At 44.1% G+C, this 22,611-nt stretch overlaps 1 protein-coding gene across 1 annotated transcript in view; it reads right to left on the bottom strand.

The window, feature by feature from the left end:
• Nucleotides 1-310: 310 nt before the first annotated feature.
• The window catches only part of CIB2 (calcium and integrin binding family member 2), a 64,436-nt gene continuing 42,135 nt past the window's right edge, over nt 311-22,611 (bottom strand). The window contains exons 4-6 of the mRNA XM_067471253.1: nt 14,955-15,102; nt 12,089-12,284; nt 311-3,370 (exon numbers count right to left, since the gene is read on the bottom strand). Coding sequence (XP_067327354.1) covers nt 3,349-3,370; nt 12,089-12,284; nt 14,955-15,102 — 366 coding nt within the window. The 3' untranslated portion in view covers nt 311-3,348. The remainder of the gene's footprint in view (nt 3,371-12,088; nt 12,285-14,954; nt 15,103-22,611) is intronic.

Consider the following 22,611-nt stretch of genomic DNA (forward strand, 5'->3'; position numbering starts at 1 on the left):
GACACTAGAAATCTCATAGTGTCTTTCCCCCTTTTCGTGTATTGTGCAATCGTGTCCGAATTAATGAAGCGATTCGGAAATTTTGGAAATTTCAGAAATTTCAGAAATTTCAGAAATTTCGGAAAGTGCCGAATTTTTTTCAGAAAAAAATCTGAATTCAATTCTGAATCGAACCACCAGTGCCCTCTACATCCAAAACAAGTTTTGAACCAATTTCTTTTTGATCAACCAAGCCTAGTTTATAGCCATGGGTCACCAAGCTTTGGCTGCATCCTAAACCAAGAACCCACCAGGCATAATAAAATCAGTGGAAGTTTTAATCATGGATTACTTGGATACAGAAGCCACAAATATGTAGTATCAGAGCCCTTTGAGAAGAACTGTTCAAGAACAGTTGTATGTGTGTGATTGTCATAGGTTTTCAACCAAAAGAAATAATCCAAAAGGAAAAAAAATCGGGAGCAAAGACGGAGCATCATGCGTTTGAGAAGGAAGATTGCATAGCTGGCTTTCTCCGAGAAGCAAGACGTATATTTTTGACTGCTGATAGGTTTCCTGGATTTATTCACAGGGGTTCATGCCCCTTTGTCTGTTTGTTTTTTTGTAATTCCTGTAAATGTAATGTGCATGTGTTTGGTCTTGACTTATTATCCTGGGCTTTAGTTTCCTCTCTCTCTCTCTTTTGCCATCTGTCAGAATAATTGAATCAGGAGATGAGAAGAAACATGACCTTCCTTGGACGTTGAAGGTACAATCCCAAAGAGGAGAAATGAGTCATGAATGCACACAATGTCGGTTGTTTTCAAGGAAAATGTTTCAAGTATTGTTAAGGAAATCCCCCGAGTCGTTTGAGCACCTAACTGTCCAATGGCACATTTGGTAGATGCATCCATCCCATTTCCTGCTGCGAATAGACCTTCCATTCTCCTCCACAACCAATGGAGAGAAATTATTTAAGGCCAATATTTTGTTCTTGTTTGGAATCCACTTGTGTTTGGGAAAGTCTTGATCACTCTTCTTTTTTGCCTATCCGATCTGTACAAATATAAAACCCTGCTGAAGAGCATCCCATTGAGTTGTCCTTCAAAAAGAAACCAATAACCATCAAGCTCACATCACAGCCGACCATCTGTGATGATTTCACAATACAAAATGTATACAAAACCAACAACACTTCCACAGAAAATCCAACCATTATGGAATCATCGTTGAGTTGTTCTTGTAGAAGGACTCAATAATCATCAAGCTCACATCATGGCCAACCATCTGTGATGATTTCATAACACCAGATGTATACAAAACCAACTTCTAAAGATAATCCAACAATCGTAGAACCATTGTTGAGTTGTCCTTGAAGAAGGACCCAATAATCATCAATCTCACATCATGGTCAACCATCTGTGATGATTTCATAACACAAGATGTATACAAAACCAACAACACTTCCACAGAAAATCCAACCATTGTGGAACCATCGTTGAGTTATTTTTTTAGAAGGACTCAATAACCATCAAGCTCACATCATGGCCAACCATCTGTGATGATTTCACAACACAAGATGTATACAAAACCAACTTCTAAAGATAACCCAACAATCGTAGAACTATTGTTGAGTTGTCCTTGTAGAAGGACTCAATAAGCATCAAGCTCACATCATGGCCAACCGTCTGTGATGATTTCATAACACAAGATGTATACAAAACCAACAAGACTTCCACAGATAATCCAACCATTGTGGAACCATCATTGAGTTGTTCTTTTAGAAGGACTCAATAACCATCAAGCTCACATCATGGCCAACCATCTGTGATTATTTCATAACATAAGATGTATACAAAACCTACAACATTTCCACAGAAAATCCAAACATTGTGGAACCATCGTTGAGTTGTTCTTTTAGAAGGACTCAATAACCATCAAGCTCACATCACAGCCGACCATCTGTGATGATTTCACAACACAAGATGTATACAAAACCAACTTCTAAAGATAATCCAACAATCGTAGAACCATTGTTGAGTTGTCCTTGAAGAAGAACCCAATAACTATCAAGCTCACATCATGGCCAACCATCTGTGATGATTTCATAACACAAGATGTATACAAAACCAACAACACTTCCACAGAAAATCCAACATTATGGAATCATCGTTGAGTTGTTCTTGTAGAAGGACTCAAAAACCATCAAGCTCACATCACAGCCCACCATCTGTGATGATTTCACAACACAAGATGTATACAAAACCAACTTCTAAAGATAATCCAATAATAGTAGGACTATGGTTGAGTTGTCCTTATAGAAGGACTCAATAATCATCAAGCTCACATCATGGTCGACCACCTGTGATGATTTCACAAAACAAGATGTATACAAAACCAACTTCTAAAGATAATCCAACAATCGTAGAACTATTGTTGAGTTGTCCTTGTAGAAGGACTCAATAAGCATCAGGCTCACATCATGGCCAACCGTCTGTGATGATTTCACAACACAAGATGTATACAAAACCAACTTCTAAAGATAATCCAACAATCGTATAACTATTGTTGAGTTGTCCTTGTAGAAGGCCTCAATAAGCATCAAGCTCACATCATGGCCAACCGTCTGTGATGATTTCACAACACAAGATGTATACAAAACCAACTTCTAAAGATAATCCAACAATCGTATAACTATTGTTGAGTTGTCCTTGTAGAAGGACTCAATAAGCATCAAGCTCACATCATGGCCAACCGTCTGTGATGATTTCACAACACAAGATGTATACAAAACCAACTTCTAAAGATAATCCAACAATCGTAGAACCATTGTTGAGTTGCCCTTGAAGAAGAACCCAATAACTATCAAGCTCACATCATGGCCAACCGTCTGTGATGATTTCACAACACAAGATGTATACAAAACCAACTTCTAAAGATAATCCAACAATCGTATAACTATTGTTGAGTTGTCCTTGTAGAAGGACTCAAAAAGCATCAAGCTCACATCATGGCCAACCATCCGTGATGATATCATAACACAAGATGTATACAAAACCAACAAAACTTCCACAGATAATCCAACCATCGTGGAACCATCGTTGAGTTGTCCTTGAAGATGAACCCAATAACCATCAAGCTCACATCATGGCCGACCATCTGTGATGATTTCAAAACAAAAGATGTCTACAAAACCAGCAACACTTCCATAGATGATCCAACCATCGTGGAAAACAGTGGCGCTTCTTCGCTGGGATGCTCCAAGATGACATTAGTCCTTTGGGGGCAAACTTCATAGGCCTCCATGGTGCCTGAGGTGCTAAGGGGAAGAAGGGAAAGTGCGACATCTGGTTGTTGAGCCTGCCGCTGTCAGATTCGTATATGGAAGGTGCTGCAAAGACATTAACAAAAAAATAGGATAGATGAGAAGAGAGAAGCGTGGAAATAGCACGTCACTAAGCCCACCCTAAGAGTTTACCCAGTTCAGGACAATACATGTTGCTTCATCACCTCTATCACAACTTTTTGACTCAACGTATTGTAGCAATTTTTGCATTCAGAACTACAGTCAACCATCCACATTTGTGGGTTTGATTTTAGCTGATGTAGTCTATCCAATGCTTCAAATGTTAGCCCTGTTTATGCATATGTTTGACCTGCAGATTCCAAAAATGGCACCAGTTTCCCCTTAATCAGCTCGGGTTTTTGAGATGTAGAACATATGACATCTAAATAAGAGTTTAGTGTCCAGATCCAGGGAAGTCATGCTATCCCTCTATTCCGCCTTGGTTAGACCACATCTGGAATACTGTGTCCAATTCCAGGCACTAAAATTGAAGGGAGATGTTGACAAGTTGGAATGTGTCCAGAGGAGGGAGACTCAAAGGATCCAGGTTTTGGAGAACAAGCCCTATGAGGAGCGGCATATTTAGCCTACGTGGGGCTGCCCTTGAAAATGGCTCGGAAATTTCAGTTAGTCCAACGGGCAGCAGCCAGGATGTTAACTGGTGCTCTATACAGAGAGAGGTCAACCCTCCTGTTCAAGGAGCTTCACTGGCTGCCGTTCATTTTCCGGTCCCAATTCAAGGTGCAGGTGCTTACCTACAAAGCCCTAAACGGTTTGGGACCTGCCTACCTGCGTGACCGCATCTCCGTCTATGAACCCACGCATTCTCTTCGTTCATCTGGAAGGCCCTACTCGCGATCCCACCTGCGTTGCAGGCATGTCTGGTGGGGATGAGGGACAGGGCCTTCTCTGTGGTGGCCCCCCGACTTTGGAATGCCCTCCCCAAGGACATCAGATAAGCCCCTACACTGGCAGTTTTTGGAAGAGTTTGAAGACCTGGCTGTTCCGGTGTGCCTTTCCAGAATAGGAAACTCCAGCAATATGTCCCAGAAGCACTTTAGTAGAGATTTAAGATTGTCAGCACATTGCACTTACCCTATTTTCACCTGTCATACTCAGCACTTTTTAATCTGTACCCATTGCATTTGGCCCAGCCCTAGTTTTATCGTGTTATGGTGTATTGTCTTATTGTTTATTGTTATTGCTTAACGTTTTGATTTGCATGAAATGTTATGTGTATTGTTATGTTGTTGTTTTTATTGAGGCCTTGGCCTTTGTAAGCCGCATCGAGTCCTGCGGGAGATGTTAGCGGGGTACAAATAAAGTTAATAATAATAATAATAATAATAATAATAATAATAATAATAACCTGCAAAAAGAAGGCTGAGAAGGCTGAGAGGAGACATGATAGCCATGTATAAATACGTGAGAGGAAGTCATAGGGAGGAGGGAGTAAACTTGTTTTCTGCTGCTCTGGAGACTAGGACACAAGGGAACAATGGCTTCAAACTACAAGAAAGGAGATTCCACCTAAACATGAGGAAGAACTTCCTGACTGTGAGAGCTGTTCAGCAGTGGAACTCTCTGCCCTGGAGTGTGGTGGAGGCTCCTTTTTTGGAGGCTTTTAAACAGCGGTTAGATAGCCATCTCTTAGGGGTGCTTTGAATGCAATTTTCCTGCTTCTTGGAAGAATGGAGTTGGACTGGATGGCCCATGAGGTATGATTCAATCCCCACCCCCCACCCCATTGGTATTCAAATTTGGGCATACTGGGTATGTGTGCCAAATTTGGTCCAGTGAATGAAAATATATCCTGCATCTCTGATATTTACATTACGATTCATAACAGGAGCAAAATTACAGTTATGAAGTCGCAGAACACTTTTTTTTACCAGGGGCACAGAGGCGCCCCTCGACCGCCACTTGGGGAGCGCCCCCTCAGCTCACAACAGCCCTAGCACTCCGGGGGAGCCTCGGATTTCTTGCCTCGCTGCCGGGCAATCCTCTTCCCAAAGGGGCTGGGCCCTTGAGCCTCACCTTGCCCCTCTCGTTCCTGCTCCACCTGGTCACCGGGTGCATGAGCAGAGCCGGCGCTCAATCGCTCTCCGCGTTCGATCCCTTCCCCATGACCGGCTCCCTTTTCCGATCCCTCGGCGCTCCACCCGCCTCCTCTCCTCTCCCCAATCCGTGCGTGGGCCAAGGGGCGGAGCCGCTGCACCTGGCCCTCTTCGGGTCTGGAGGTGTGTCTTTAGACCCCAGCGTGCGCACCAAAAGTCGCCTCTTCTCCTGACTTTCTCTTCAGCTATTGGGACCGAGAGAGAGAGAGAGAGAGAGCTCCTCTGACTGGAGGTATCTCCCACCTCCGCTCTCTCCTTTGTTTTTGCGCCTACCTTCAGGAAAGGTGGGCATCTCTGTCTCTCTCTCTTTCTCTCTTGGTCCCAATGGCTAAGGAGAAAGTCAGGAGAAGTGACTTTTGGTGCACACGCCAGGGTCTTCAGACACGCCTCCGGACCCAAAGCGGGCCAGGCAAGGGAGCAAGTGCGGCAAGTGTAGTTACTGGGATGTATCGTTCACCTACAATCAAAGAGCATTCTGAACTCCACCAATGATGGAATTGAACCAAATATAGCACACAGAACTCCCACGACAAACAGAAAATATATATCAATGATTGGTTGGGGGGGGGGGTGCCAAAATACTGTTTGCTTACCGTTGAAAATTACCTAGGGCCGCCTCTGGAAGTAGCAACAGGTATAATTTTATGGTTGGGGGTCACCACAACATGAGGAACTGTATTAAGGAGTTGTGGCATTAGGAAAGTTGAGAACTACTGTCGAAGGAGTAGCATTTCATACATCTTAAGAGATGCTTCTCCAGGCTTTCAGTTGTCCACTCCTCCATAAACGACCTTGGGTCAAGATGTGAACATCTGACCAAGATCAGGAACCAAAAGCCCTTCAAAGGAGATGCTGGCAGATATTCACGAGAAGCGTGGGAGGTTACCATGACAGCCATAACCACATCCAAGACATGATGCCTGTCTTTCTGTGGTTTCTTGCTGTTCCATCTGTGCAAAGCTAGGCTTTAAAAAAAAAAAGGCGTTTCAGCTTCCACCATGATTTATAAAACAATTTCCTGTGGGGAACGTAGCCAGTCTTGTAGAACAGAACACTTAGCGACTGCCAGCTCCGAGTGCTAATGGTTCCATTAAGATACAAGCAGACTCAAAATGATAACTTTTTTTTTCAGAAGTGCAATAATCCCACAGCAATTGGATTTTTTCCCCTTCTGAACCAGACATTTACAGCTTATATCCGTACTTCTGGGACTCAGTCCAGGATGGACAATTTCCTCTGTCCCTGGTCAACCATTAAAGCAGATGGATGAGATATTGAATTTTTTTGATCCCATTTTCATTTGAAAAGCTTTGAATATACAGTGGGGGAGAAAAGTATTTAGTCAGATACCAATTGTACAAGTTCTCCCACTTAAAAAGACAAGAGAGGCTTGTAATTGAGATCATAGGTGGACCTCAACTGTGAGAGACAACATGAGAAGACACATCCAGAAAATCACATTGTCTAATTTTTATCGAATTTATTTGCAAACTATCCGCCCCCTGCCATGCAGGGAGCAGTCATCCCTCCCGTTCAAGGAGCTCCACTGGCTACCATTCATTTACCGGACCCAATTCAAGGTGCAGGTTCTTACCTACAAAGCCCTGAACGGTTTGGGACCCGCTACCTGCGTGACCGCATCTCTGTATATGAACCCACACGATCCCTTCGATCATCCGGGGAGGCCCTGCTCACACTCCCACCAGCATCGCAGGCACGATTGGTGGGGACGAGAGACAGGGCCTTCTCTTTGGTGGCCCCTCGACTCTGGAACTCTCTCCCTAAAGACATCAGACAGGCCCCAACTCTGGCAGTCTTCAGGAGGAGCTTGAAGACGTGGCTGTCCCAGTGTGCCGTCCCGGAACAATGTTCCCATAGCACTTTGTCCTCCAAAGCACTTTACATTTCTTTAGGTCTGCTCGTATGCCCTTCCACAAACACCGGTATCACCTTTCGTCCATGTCCCAGCATTATTTCCAATTTTAACTCTACATTTGGCCTTCCCGCTGTTTTTAATTGTGTGTTGTTTTATTGATAATGTTGTGTAGTTTATTGGCTCAACAGTGACATCACATCACCTAAATCTCCTCTAATGGAGATGTGCATTGATTGTATGACCCAATTCTTGGGTTGCATTGCCACATTACCCAACTGAACCCACAACTACATGTTTGGCTCGACATCCAACAGTGACTTCACATCACATAAATCACTTATCTCCACTTATGGAGATACACATTGATTGTATGACCAAATTCTTGTGTTGCATGGTCACGTTGCCCAACGGAACCCACAACTAGATGTTTGGCTTAACACCCAATGTCCAATAGTGACTTCACATCACATAAATCTCCACTTACCTCCTCTTATGGAAGTACACATTACCTCCATAGGCACAAGGACAACCTACAAGTCCTCTCCTCATTCTCAGCTCTATGGTCAACGTTCAGCAGTGACTTCACATCACATAAATCTCCACTTATGGAGATACACATTGATTGTATGACCCAATTCTTGTGATGCATGGCCACATTGCCCAACTGAACCCATAACTAGATGTTTGGCTCAACATCCTATGTCCAACAGTGACATCACGTCACCTAAATCTCCTCTTATGGAGATACGCATTGATTGTATGACCCATTTCTTGTGTTGCATTGCCACGTTGCCCAACTGAACCCACAACTAGATGTTTGGCTCAACATCGAACGTCCAACAGTGACTTCACATCACATAAATCTCCACTTATCTCCACTTATGGAGACATGTATTGATTGTATGACCCAATTCTTGTGTTGCATGGCCATGTTGCCCAACTGAACCCATAACTAGATGTTTGACTCAACATCCAGTGTCCAACAGTGACTTCACGTCATATAAATTTCCATTTATGGAGATACGCATTGATTGTATGACCCAATTCTTGTGTTGCATGGCCACGTTGCCCAACTGAACCCACAACTAGATTCTTGGCTCAGCATCCAACGTCCAACAGTGACTTCACGTCACATAAATCTCCACACATCACCACTTATGGAAGTACACATTATCTCCATAGGGACAAGGACAACCTACAAGTCCTCTCCTCATTCTCAGCTCTATGGTCAACGTCCAGCAGTGACTTCACATCACATAACTCTCCACTTATGGAGATACGCATTGATTGTATGACCCAATTTTTGTGTTGCATTGCCACATTGCCCAACTGAACCCACAACTAGATGTTTAGCTCAACATCGAACGTCCAACAGTGACTTCACATCACATAAATCTCCACTTATCACCACTTGTATAGATATGCAGAGATTGTATGACTCAATTCTTGTGTTGCATGGCCATGTTGCCCAACTGAACCCACAACTACATGTTTAGCTCAACATCCAACGTCCAACAGTGATTTCACATCACATAAATCTCCACTTATCACCACTTATGTACACACATTAATTGTATGACCTAATTCATGTGTTGAATGGCCATGTTGCCCAACTGAACCCACAACTAGATATTTGGCTCAACATCCAATGTCCAACAGTGATGTCACGACACATAAATCTCCACTTATGGAGATACGCATTGATTGTATGACCCAATTCTTGTGTTGCATTGCCACGTTGCCCAACTGAACCCACAACTAGATGTTTGGCTTAACATCCAATTCCATAACTTTAATCAAGGCATGGCCAATAAAAAAGTTAAATCGCATCTTTCGGCGAACTTAGATAACATCAGGATTTTGAGCTACGTTTTACGGTGTCAGTGATTCGGGAGCAAAAACAAACCAAAAAAGAAAGGCGAAAAGCTTCAGTGTTGCACACGAGAATTGAGTACAGAGAGGAAATGAAGATCCCCGCGAGGTATAAACAGAGGCAGCTGAAATGCCCCGAGATGGAGCTGTCTGATATTACAAGGAGTAATGAAAGTAACAGTATACAGAAGCCACAGGATAGTAATTCAAAGAAAGCCAGGTCGCTCTGGCGCCAGCTCTTCCTCTTATAGGGAGTAAATGAAACCATGCATGTCGTAGATTCAAGAAGGAGGAGAAAGAGGCAGACGGTCCGGAATTTTTGGTTGAAGATGACATCGAGGATTGTTTCTGAGCCAAAACAAGAGTTTGGGATACAGAATCAGAGAATCCTAGAGTTGGAAGAGACCTCATGGGCCATCCAGTCCAACCCCATTCTGCCAAGAAGCAGGAAAATTACATTCAAAGTACCCCCGGCAGATGACCATCCAGGCAAAGCTTCCAAAGAAGGAACTTCCACCACACTCCAGGGCAGAGAGTTCCACTGCAGAACAGCTCTCACAGTCAGGAAGTTCTTCCTAATGTTCTGATGGAATCTCCTTTCTTGTAGTTTGAAGCCATTGCTCCGCATCTTAGTCTCCAGGGCAGCAGAAAACAAGCTTGCTCCCTCCTCCCTGTGGCTTCCTCTCACATATTTATACATGGCTATCATATCCCCTCTCAGCCTTCTCTTCTTCTGGCTAAACATGCCCAGCTCCTTAAGCCGCTCCTCATAGGGCTTGTTTACCAGACCCTTGATCATTTTAGTCGCCCTCCTCTGGACACATTCTAGCTTGTCAACATCTCCCTGCAATTGTGGTGCCCAGAATTGGACACAGTATTCCAGGTGTGGTCTAACCAAGGCGGAAATAGAACATGGGGAACGTGACTTCCCTGGATCTAGACCCTAGACTCCTATTGATGCAGGCCAAAATCCCAAGAAGGAGAGAAACGGGGAAGGAAAGTTAGCCACAGCAATGCCTGGCGGGTACAGCTAGTTAAAAATAAAATTATGCTGCATTTTCAGAATGTAGGATTCTATAAGGAACTTTATTACCCATTACTGCTCAAGCAGGGAGCTTTGAGACTGTAGAACAGAAGCTCTCCAAAGCTCTAGGTGCTCTTACTGCCTACTACAGGGAAAACCAGCTGATCCCTAACCCATCTAAAACACAGACATGTGCCTTTCATCTCAAGAACAGAGAAGCATCCCGAGCTCTGAAGATCACCTGGGAAGGAATCCCACTGGAGCATTGCAGCGCACCCAAATATCTGGGAGTCACTCTGGACCGTGCTCTTACCTACAAGAAGCACTGCCTGAACATCAAGCAAAAAGTGGGTGCTAGAAACAATATCATACGAAAGCTGACTGGCACAACCTGGGGATCACAACCAGATACAGTGAAGACATCTGCCCTTGTGCTGTGCTACTCTGCTGCTGAGTATGCATGCCTAGTGTGGAACACATCTCACCATACTAAAACAGTGGATGTGGCTCTTAATGAGACATGCCACATTATCACGGGGTGCCTGCGCCCTACACCACTGGAGAAATTACACCGCTTAGCCGGTATTGCACCACCTGGCATCCACCGGGAAGTAGCAGCCAATAGTGAAAGGACCAAGGCAGAGACATCTCCAGCTCATCCCCTGTTTGGGTATCAGCCAGCACGCCAACGACTTATATCTAGACATAGTTTTCTAAGATCTACAGAGACCCTCGCTGGAACACCCCAGCAAGCGAGAGTCCAAAAGTGGCAGGCTCAAACCCAGCACCTCAACCAATGGCTGATACCAAATGAGAGACTCCCTCCTGGGCACACAGAAGACTGGGCGACTTGGAAGGCATTGAACAGACTGTGCTCTGGCACCACGAGATGCAGAGCCAACCTTCAGAAATGGGGCTACAAAGTGGAATCCTCGACATGCAAGTGTGGAGAAGAACAAACCACTGACCACCTGCTGCAATGCAACCTGAGCCCTGCCACATGCACAATGGAGGACCTTTTTGCAGCAACACCGGAAGCACTCCAAGTGGCCAGATACTGGTCAAAGGACATTTAACCAGCTACCAAACTCACAAGTTGTGTATTTTTCTGTTTGTTTGCTTTGTTCTGTTAGACTGGTTGTTCTGACACGACAAATAAATAAATACCCAAGTTTTGTTGTCTTAAGAACTCCTTTCCCCCTTCTCCAGCTCACTTCCATCCATAGAACATCTCCATCTTTCATTTGTCATCTTTCCCTCTGAGGCTGAATTTTTATCTATATAGTGCCCTCTTGTGGTTGCATCTGAGTGATGCATATATACATATTTATTCATTTTGGGGACCCTTGCTCCAAACGGAGTGGATTTCTCAGTTGAAGCCCCACCACTCTTTTAAGTTGGATCATGAAAGGTGTGTACACCACATTTAGTCCAGATCCATGAAGCCATGTAAAAGCCTTTGCGGAACAAACATACACACAAACATGTTTAGGCTGCCTTTTTATCTATATAGTGCCCTCTTGTGGTTGCATCTGTGTGCTGCATATATACATACATATTTATTCATTTTGGGGACCCTTGCTCCAAACAGAGTGAATTTCTCAGTTGAAGCCCCACCACTATTTTAAGTTGGATCATGAAAGGTGTGTACACCACATTTAGTCCAGATCCATGAAGCCATGTAAAAGCCTGTGCGGAACAAACATACACACAAACATGTTTTCACTCTTATACTTAGAATGGATAACCATGTTGGCCAGGATGCAAGATACGGTCAAGTCCCAGACCACAACAGAGTGGAAATCTGTGTGTAGAAAGCTAGCATTTCAGGAAGAAAAAGCACAGAACATGGAAGACGTGACAATGCTTCTAACCTGAGGAAATCGGGTGCTTTGGAAATCATGTTTTCGAAATCGGCAAACCCCAGCTTGCCATCGGCGTCCATGTCGGCTTCTTCGATGACTTTCTCACAAACCAAGGTGATCTCTTCTTCCGTGAGGTCCTCCTTCGTCAGCTTGTTGAGGGTTTGCTCCAGGTCAGATTTGCAGATGAAGTTGTCAGTGTTGAAGTCTACGCAGGAGGAGGAAAAGCTCATGAGATGCAATGCCTCCTCCCAAAAGTTAGGTTTACTCAACAGAAAACTAGTATCAACAGTAGTCTTTAAACCTCACTAAAATATTGTTGGATTTTTGAGAAGGGAGCATACCAGTTCCCCAACAAATGGCACATCTATACTTTAGAATTAATGCAGTTTGATACCACTTGAACTGCCCTGATTCAATGCTATGGAATGCTGGAAGTTGTAGTCTGCACTCTGTGGCAAGGAAAGCTCAAGACCATGTCAAACTACAACTTCCAGGTTTCCATTGTGGCAGCCATTAAGAGAAAATAAAATAATAATAAAGGGGAAATCATAATAATTTAGAATAAAATAGAAGATTTAAGTTCTTACCTAATCCTTTGAAAGGGGACTCATGCCTGAGAAACCTACAGATGTTATTGATCGTCACTAGACCTTGGTCAGTCAGAAGTGTTTGCTATAACCAATGTTTACTTAGATATGAAGTCAACAAGAGAAGTTTGGCAGGACAAAGAGATCAATAGTATCGATCCAAGACTTGGAACATCTAAGGTCATATGGTGAGAGAGCGCCATCTTCTGACCACTTAATGTAAATACCAGGCAATTTCAGAAAAGCTTCATCCTAAGTAATTTCCTTCATGATCCTCATATTAAGAAATAAGTTATAATGAAGTTATAAGGCTGAATTAACTAAAGGAGTGTTGCATCCCAGACCAAGAAACAAGACCATAACATTAAATCCACCACACTGGACTGTAGGAAAAACAATCCTTTTTTATTGATGAAAAATTGGTTACAAAAGATAGTTAAATGCAAAGTCAAAAAGCAAATGCAAAGTCAAAAAGCCACCATGGAAACCCAGCAGTCAGGAAAATCTCTGAACTTGAGCAAAAGTCCCAAAAAACACAAGACAAGAACCAGGAAGCTGTTAGCCTCTTGCTAACCATGTACTTGAAAAACTAGAAGCCTCTGGGATTACCGGCCATGGAACACAGGAATTCTGCCAAGGCACAGCCATAGTCCCAAACATTGCTTGATCTAAGGAGGCATCCGGCAGGCGGCCCCTTATAACAAAAAAACTATTCCTTGAAACGCCCCTTGACTTTGAAGCCTGAGCCTGTCTCTCCTGTAATCTATTTGACCTTCGTAGGAACTGTGAATCACTCCTGACTCTCGTTATCTGTTCCTTTCGGTCCTCATTAAAAAACCCAGGTGGAGAGCTATCACGGCTGGATTCCAAAACATTTTCATCCAGCTTTTCAGTTTTGTTTTCCCCGCCGCTGAACTCAGCATCAACACCAGTTTCCACATTGTCAGGGAAAACTACATGTTCAGTGGCTCGCTCAGTTGGAAATACTATCAGAGAATCAGGTTCACACAGATCAGGTTCACACAGATCAGGCTGAACCCCAACAAGGAGATTGCCTTGATCAAATCTGATGTTATAAGCATATAAAAGTTATAATTCAATTAGAGATTTAAGGAATTACACTTTATAAGAGTCATCTTAGGGTAACGGGTGAAGGTTGGGATAAGTTACATAATCAAGCAGATGTTTGGGTTCACAACGAGGCTGCCAAGACCTGATAAATATGTTTTTGACAACTATATATGGAAACACCTGTATTGTGTAAATGTCAGACTCTTTCTGCGCATGTGTGGAAAGGTTGATATTATGCTATAAATACTGAAGCGATTCAGACCTCCAACGTGTCAGCCCCTTGTTTGCTGTACACGCTATACTCTGCAGAGATAGAAATAAACGCCTGGAAATCAGACATGCTGTCTCTCCATCTTTTTCCTTCTCCAAAAGCACTCTAATGAATCTCGGGTAACGTATATTCCGCAACACCATAGCACTCACTCAGAGCCGTTCAAGTAGTATCAAACTGCATTAATTTTATAGTGTACATGCCTCTAAAGCCTTCTTAATGCCGCAACTCGTTAACGTTTATGTATATATTTATTTTATTTACAGTATTTATATTCCACCCTTCTCATCCTGCAGGGGACTCAGGGCGGATAACAATGTACATAAATGGCAAACATTCGATGCCATAGACACACAACATATATAGACAGACACACAGAGGCTATTTAACATTCCAGCTTTTCATGAGGGTATTCTGGCCACCAGGGGAGCTGTCCCTTCAACGTCTGTTTGTGACACTGATGAAGTACTTCCTCATTCTTTGCATGCTTGCTGGAGATTTTTATGGCCTCGTAAATTTGCCTCCCTGATTAAGCGGTACCCAAATTCCCTACTTGACAGATGCATCTGTCTTTCAGGCTGCAAAGGTCGGCAACAAGCTACACAAATTGGTTGGAAGCTCACTCCGACACAGGCTGGCTTATTGGGCCATGTACAATAAAATAAATGCTGGTGACGGCCTTATAATCAATTTCCTATTATATGTCCTCGATATGGGGAAAATGCCTATGTTACCTGATGTTTTGGAAAGGAACATAGATGAAATAACTAGTCTAACTCAGACTAAATGTTTAAACCCCAAGCATCTAGGAAAACAACAGATAGATAGATAGATAGATAGATAGATAGATAGATAGATGTTTGCAATATGTTGGGCATAACATAATATTTCACAATGCAAGTGATGCTGATTCTGGTTTATCACAACAATGCATTTGATGCCATACCGTAGACCTTAAAGGCATATACTGCTTTGAGCTCTCGGGGAGCCGTTTCGCTCAGCGCAGAGAACATGTCGACGAAATCGTTAAAGCTGAGGCTCCCTTCTTCGTCCTCGGAAAAAGAGTGTACAATCCGTTCCTTAAAGGGATTTTCCTGTGGAAAGAGCATTTATTTTAGATAGACAGACAGATAGAATCCTACCATATCCATACTCCAGAATCTCATCTAACTACACAAAACCACAAGTAATAGTGAACCCTATTGAAATGGAAGAGTTATAGCCCAAGACTGGTCAAAGTGATCCCTGGTCAAAGTGGTTCCTGATCAAGTGGTCCCTGATCAAAGTGGTCCCTGGTCAAGTGGACCCTGGTCAAGTAGTCCATGGTCAAGAGGTCCATGGTCAAGTGGTCCCTGATCAAGTGGTCCCTAGTCAAGTGGTCCCTGGTCAAGAGGTCCATGGTTAAAGTAGTCCCTGGTCAAAGTGGTCCCTGGTCAAAGTGGTCCCTGGTCAAAGTGGTCCCTAGTTGAGTGGTCCCTGATCAAGTGGTTCCTGGTCAAGTGGTCCCTGGTCTAAGTGGTCCCTGGTCAAAGTGGTCCCTAGTTGAGTGGTCCTTGATCAAGTGGTCCCTAATTAAGTGGTCCCTGGTCACAGTGATCCGTAGTCAAGTGGTCCCTGATCAAGTGGTCCCTGATCAAGTGGTCCCTGGTCAAGTGGTCCCTGGTCAAAGTGGTCACTGATCAAGTGGTCACTGATCAAGTGGTCGCTGATCAAGTGGTCCCTGGTCAAAGTGGTCCCTGGTCAAATTGGTCACTGATCAAGTGGTCCCTGGTCAAAGTGGCCACTGATCAAGTGGTCCCTGGTCAAGTGGTCCCTAGTCAAGTGGTCCCTAGTCAAAGTGGTCTCCGGTCAAAGTGGTCCCTGGTCAAAAAAAATGTTTGGGAATCACCGATTTACACTGTAGAATTAATACAGGTTGACACCACTTTAACTGCCATTACGCAAAGCTATGGAATCATAGTAAGAAGTAAAGTTTGGCAAGAGAAGCACTCTTTGGCAGAGAAGGCGAAAGACAAAATGACAGGTTGCATGATGATTACCAAGTGGTATCAAAAGGCATTAATTCTACAGTGTGGATTTTTTTTTTCGTGTCAGGAGCGATTTGAGAAACTGCAAGTTGTTTCTGGTGTGAGAGAATTGGCCCAGATGTTTTGATGTTTTCCCATCTTGTGGGAGGCTTCTCTCATGCCCCCGCATGGGGAGCTGGAGCTGACAGAGGGAGCTCAACCTGCTCTCCTCGGATTCAAATTGCTGACCTGTCTGTCAGCGGTTGTAGTGAGGTAGAGAGACTATTTCCTCTTTAAAAACCTCTTTGTTGCTTTATACTGATTCAGTTTCTTCTTTTATATTGGCTGGGACTTTCTGTGTGCTGTTAAACCTTTGCACTTTATATCACAGGCAATGAAACACTCTTGTGTATAACAAAGTAACACAGTTTATTTATAACTTCTGGCTCCAATGCTTGTGGTTACATTTGTGTTTTGTTGCAGTCTTGAGGCTTACAGTCAGTATCATTTACTTGGTTAACTTTTCTGAATAATCAATGTTTCACATTCACAAACATGTTACTTGCTTTACACACTCTTGGCTGAATTATATTCTGAACTAAGGCAACACTAGCCTTCTTTATGTTCCTTAAAACTTGAGCTCTATTTAACCAACTGCTTCTCTATATTAGAAGTCTTTAACACATCTTCATAACTGCTTATTTCTATCAGGCACTCAAAAACCAACTCTCCTCTTCACACACAGATTCCTAACTGTCATTTTCAAACTCCCTCACTCTAACTGCCTCTTTCAGAACCTTGGTTCCACCCCTTTGGAATGTTCAGCTCTGCTCTCCCCAACTGTCATTTTGGCCTAGCAGCCTTTTCAAATCCTGGGCCTACACTAATCTGCATATGACCAATTGGCTTCACATATGCAAATGAATCCTATCTCTGCTGTTGCTACCCTGCCTGTGCCTATTCTTCCCTATCTGCCATATGTAAACATAGAGCTATACACCAAAGCTTTAACATAGAGTAGCAATTTCACTACAGCGGTCCTACCACCACAAAGGATTAACCCATTGCACCATGAGGGGTTCAGGATGGATGCATCCTTGCTTTCTCCAGGATGAGAATGTGGATGGAATCCAGCAGAATGGTTTGAATTTGGAGAAAGCGACACCACATTCGAAGATCAGACTCACAGCGGCCCCGGCAGCCTCTTCTCTTTCTATATTGCTCACTGCTATCAACCGGTTTCCCTTACAAGAGAGTACATTACCACTAGATCCAGTTACTGTTTGCAAACGGATGAATCCAGGACACTTAGAAACAGGTAATGAACCTGGGTCTGCAATGAAATGCGGCAGATACTTTTACTGGGTGAGCACTGGGTCTGGGAACCAATTTGAATTCCATAGATCATGGGATGAGTTAGTCACAATCTCTCCGCCAAGAAAAACCCAGGACACGTTCACCTTAGGGTTGCCGTACATCAGAAATGGCATACAACAATGTCGAAATATTTCAGTTGACGTTCTTCAACTCCCCAATTTTGTATCTGGTCTACAAAACTAATAACAACCTGTACATAGTCAGTTAAATAGCCTCTGTGTATGTCTGTATATGTTTGTATGTCAAAAATTGGCATTGAATGTTTGCCGTATATGTGTACACTGTAATCCGCCCTGAGTCCCCTGCGGGGTGAGAAGGGCGGAATATAAAAAGCTGTAAATAAATAAATAAATAAACAACAGCCAGGCCATCAAATGCTAATCAAGGTGGTCAGTTGAAACATTCACACCTAGCTCCAGCAGACAAGAGTCCTTTGTCCCACCCTGGTCATTCCACAGATATATAAACCCAATTTTCCTAGTTCCAACAGGCCTCACAACCTCTGAGGATGCTTGCCATAGATGCAGGCAAAACGTCAAGAGAGAATGCCTCTAGAACATGGCCATATACCCTGAAAAAACCTACAACAACCTAGTGATTCCAGCCATGAAAGCCTTCGACAATACATTAACCTATACATATATGACCATTTCAAACTCTCAATGGGCTGTCGGCATTCGTCCAATAGCAAAACATGAACCGCAGACCAAAGCAAGGTCTCCTTTAGAATCATAGAATCATAGAATCAAAGAGTTGGAAGAGACCTCATGGGCCATTAGAGGACACCCTAAGGATCCTACCACTTCAACCACATCAATCAGGTCCTCCGCATTTGTTAGGATGAGATCAAGAGTAGCCAATCCCCTTGTTGCCTCTTCTACCTTCTGGACCATGAAATTGTCTGCAAGGCAAGCGAGGAATTTGTTGGACCTTGTACTCTTGGCCGAGTTTGTTTTCCAGCAAATATCGGGATAGTTGAAATCACCCATGACTACTACATCTCTTCTCTGTGCCTGTTTGGTCACCTGTTGGCAGAAGACTTCATCAAGTCTTCCTCCTGGCTTGGAGGTCTGTAGTAGACGCCTACAACAAGATCTTTTTGAGTCCCAGTTCCCTTGATTCTTATCCAGATGCTTTCAAGCTGGTTTCCCAGATTGCTGTCTTGCATTTCTTCTGCAGAATAAGAGTTTTTGACATATAAGGCTACTCCGCCTCCTCTCCCCTTTGTTCGGTTTCTGTGAAAGAGGTTATACCCCTCGATGTCTACATTCCAGCGATAGGAGTCATCCCACCAGGTTTCAGTGATGCCTATGATATCATATTTGTGGTGTTGTGCTAAAAGTTGGAGTTCGTCATGTTTATTTCCCATGCTCTGTGCATTAGTGTAAAGACATGTGAGCCCCTGCGATCTTCCCCTGAGCTGTTTAATTGGGATTATTGTGCTTTCAGTACTTGGTCCTTTTTGTGTTTGTGCAGCCCTCCGTTTAGCCTTCTGGAGGTTCCCTGACATTGTGGGTAAAGTAGTGTTCGCAAGGCTGTTGTCCCTCTCCCCCAGTGGGCCTAGTTTAAAGTGCATCTAATGAAGTTTCCGAGTCTGTGAGCAAAAAGGTGTTTTCCTACTTGTGTGAGATGCACCCCATCCCTTGCCAGTAGGCCATCCTCCTGGAAAAGCAGGCCATGGTCAAGGAAGCCAAAGCGTTCCTCCTGATACCATTTTCTAAGCCAGTCATTGACCTGTACTATTTTTCTGGCCCTTGTAGGACCGTGTGGAGGCCCTTGTAGGACCGTATGACTGGGAGGAGGGATGAAAAGACCACCTGTACATTACATTGCTTTAGCTTTGTTCCTAGAGCTCGAAAATCATTTGTGATCTTTTGAAAAGTATGCCTAGCAGTATCATTGGTTCCTACATGAATCAACACGAGGGGAGGACGGTGGTGGGGCTTGAGGAGCCTGGTGAGCCTCTGAGTGATATGATGTATTTTTGCCCTCAGTAGGCAGCATATTTCTCCGGTCTGGAAATGACGGCTTCCATTCCTCTAAGGAGGGAGTCGCCTACTACCAAGACCTGTTTACTTTCAGGATTGACAGGGCCCCTTTTTTCAGGATTGACAGGGCCCCTACTCAGAACCTTCTTGCAAGATATAAGAATTAAAATGAATTCAGCTGTTGGCTTCCATCAAGGAATCTAGACTCCTGCATACGGTCCAGAGATGCCTATCACCCTGAAACTATATGAAGTTACAAAGCCATAGATAGAATGTAAAGTAATCCTCTGGGTTGAGAGGAGGTCAAGGTAACCAAGCTCCTATGTCTTGATGGACCGCTGTGGATGAAGACTGTGTTGGGCCTGGATAACAACAACAACAACACATTTTATTTATTACCCACCTCTCCTGATGGGTAATATCAAAGTCAAAAACATATGAATGTAAAATATCTATCTATCTAAATAAATAAATAAATATAATGTAATGTAATCAGGGGTGGCTCGTCCATTACGCGAAGTAAGCGGTCGCAGAACACTTTTTTTTGCCAGGGGTGCAGAGGCACCTCTGTAAATGCCCCTCGACTGCCACTTGAGGAGCGCCCCCTCACCTCACAAGAGCCCTAGCCGCCTGGGGGGAGCCTCAGCTTTCTTGCCTCGCTGCCGGGCAATCCTCTTCCCAAACGGGCCGGGCCCTTGACCCTTGCCTAGCCCCTCTCGTTCCTGCTCCACCTGGCCACCGGGTGCGCGAGCAGAGCCGGCACTCAATTGTTCTCCACGTTCAATCCCTTCCCCATGACTGGCTCCCTTTCCCGATCCCCCGGCACTCCACCCACCTCCTCTCCTCTCCCCAATCTGCGGGTGGGCCAAGGGGCAGAGCCGCCGCGCCTGGCCCCCTTTGGGTCCGGAGGCATGTCTGAAGACCCCAGTGTGCGCACCAAAAGTCGCCTCTTCTCCTGACTTTCTCTTTAGCCATTGGGACCAAGAGAGAGAGAGAGAGAGAGAGACCCTCCGGGTGGAGGTTTCTCCCACCTCCGCTCCCTCCTTTGTTTTTGTGCCTACCTTCAGGAAAGGTGGGCATCTCCACCTCTCTCTCTCTCTCTCTCTCTTGGTCCCAATGGCTGAGGAGAAAGTCAGGAGAAGAGGTGACTTTTGGTGCACATGCCAGGGTCTTCAGGCATGCCTCCGGACCCAAAGCGGGCCAGGCAAGGGAGCAAGTGCGGCAAGTGTAGTTACTGGGATGTATAGTTCACCTACAATCAAAGAGCATTCTGAACTCCACCAATGATGGAATTGAACCAAATATGGCACACAGAACTCCCACGACGAACAGAAAATATATATCAATGAATGGGGGGGGGGGGCGCCAAAATAGTGTTTACTGTTTGCTTACCATTGAAAATCACCTAGGGCCGCCTCTGAATGTAATGTAATGTAATGTAATGTAATGTAATGTAATGTAATGTAATGTAATGTAATGTAATGTAATGTTCATTTGTGGGATTAACATAACTCCAAAACCACTGGACCAATTGACACCAAGTTTGGATGCAAGACACCTATCAGGCCAACGAGTGACCATCACTCATAAAAACTCTGAAAAACACAGAAGGAAATTAAAAAGCCAAAAACAACAAAAAAAAACAATGCATGTGCAAAACCACATATATACACAAACACACTTCTATGTCCAAAAGAAAAAGTCCTGGATTGCCACGACAAAAGTAGATATGGCTATCTAGAGTTTAGGATGAGTTAGTGTATTATGCAGCCCAAGTTTTGCACCTCCCAAAATTCCTCTCAATTGGCTTCATTAGGTAGGACTGTCTGGACTTGCAATAAAACAATATATAGAGGACCGTACAATTTCCATCTCTCGCTGAAGATGCATCTACGCTGTGGAATGAACGTGGTTTGTCACCATTTAGAATCATAGAATCATAAAGTTGGAAGAGACCTCATGGGCCATCCAGTCCAACCCCATTCTGCCAAGACGCAGGAAAATTGCATTCAAAGCAACCCCGACAGATGGCCATCCAGCCTCTGTTTAAAAGCTTCCAAAGAAAGAGCCTCCACCACACTCCAAGGCAGAGAGTTCCACTGCTGAACAGCTCTCACAGTCAGGAAGTTCTTTCTCATGTTCAGATGGAATCTCTTGTAGTTTGAAGCCATTGTTCTGCATCCCTAGTCTCCAGGGCAGCAGAAAACAAGTTCGCTCTCTCCTCCCTATGCCTTCATCTCACGTATTTATACATGGCTATCATATCTCCTCTCATCCTTCTCTTCTTCAGGCTAAACGTGCCCAGCTCCTTCAGCCGCTCTTCATAGGGCTTGTTCTCCAGACCCTTGATTATTTTAGTTGCCCAAGTTCACTCTCTCCTCCCTATGCCTTCCTCTCACATATTTATACATGGCTATCATGTCTCCTCTCAGCCTTCTCTTCTTCAGGCTCAGCACTTTAAGCCGCTCCTCATAGGGCTTGTTCTCCAGACCCTTGATCTTTTGAGTCGCCCTCCTCTGGACACATTCCAGCTTGTCAACATCTCCCTCCAATTGTAGTGCCCAGAACTGGACACAATATTCCAGGTGTGGTGTAACTAAGGCAGAACATGGAGAGCACGACTTCCCTAGATCTAGACACTAGACTCCTATTGATGCAGGCGAAAATCCCATTGCCTTTTTTTTTGCCGCCACATCACATAGTTGGCTCATGTTTAACTTGTTGTCCACAAGGACCCCAAGATCTTTTTCACACATACTGACCCCGAGAGCAGCGGAGGCCCCCGCCTTCAAGTTGGTTTGAACTGCAGCGGAGAGTTCCGCAGTTCCTGGAAGCAAAGTTTGGGATCAACTGATGAAATGTGCCCCAACAAAAAGCTCAAAACTAGGACTGCTTTCAGCTTTTATCACTTTCCCCCAAGCCCTGACTTTGTATCTAATCCCTAATAAAAGTACTTGAAAATTGCAACTTTTTAACTTTTCCGCTTGATACTTTGTGTCCTTCACTGCTTAAGCTAACCAATGCATGAAATAAACCTCTTTCTAGGCTCCGGGGAACCGTGAGCCTGCCTGGGATGCCTTTCTGGCGTCCCTGGGAGGCCGGATCGGCGTCAATTGGAACCGCAGATACAGAGATCTCCCTTTCGGACTCCCATATCCGCTAAAATCTCAAAATGTCGGATCGGCTCCATTTTAACGCCATATTTTTCTATGCTTAATTCTTAACTAAACTG

Source organism: Anolis sagrei, chromosome 9 (genome assembly GCF_037176765.1).
Source record: "Anolis sagrei isolate rAnoSag1 chromosome 9, rAnoSag1.mat, whole genome shotgun sequence".
Taxonomy (NCBI): domain Eukaryota; kingdom Metazoa; phylum Chordata; class Lepidosauria; order Squamata; family Dactyloidae; genus Anolis; species Anolis sagrei.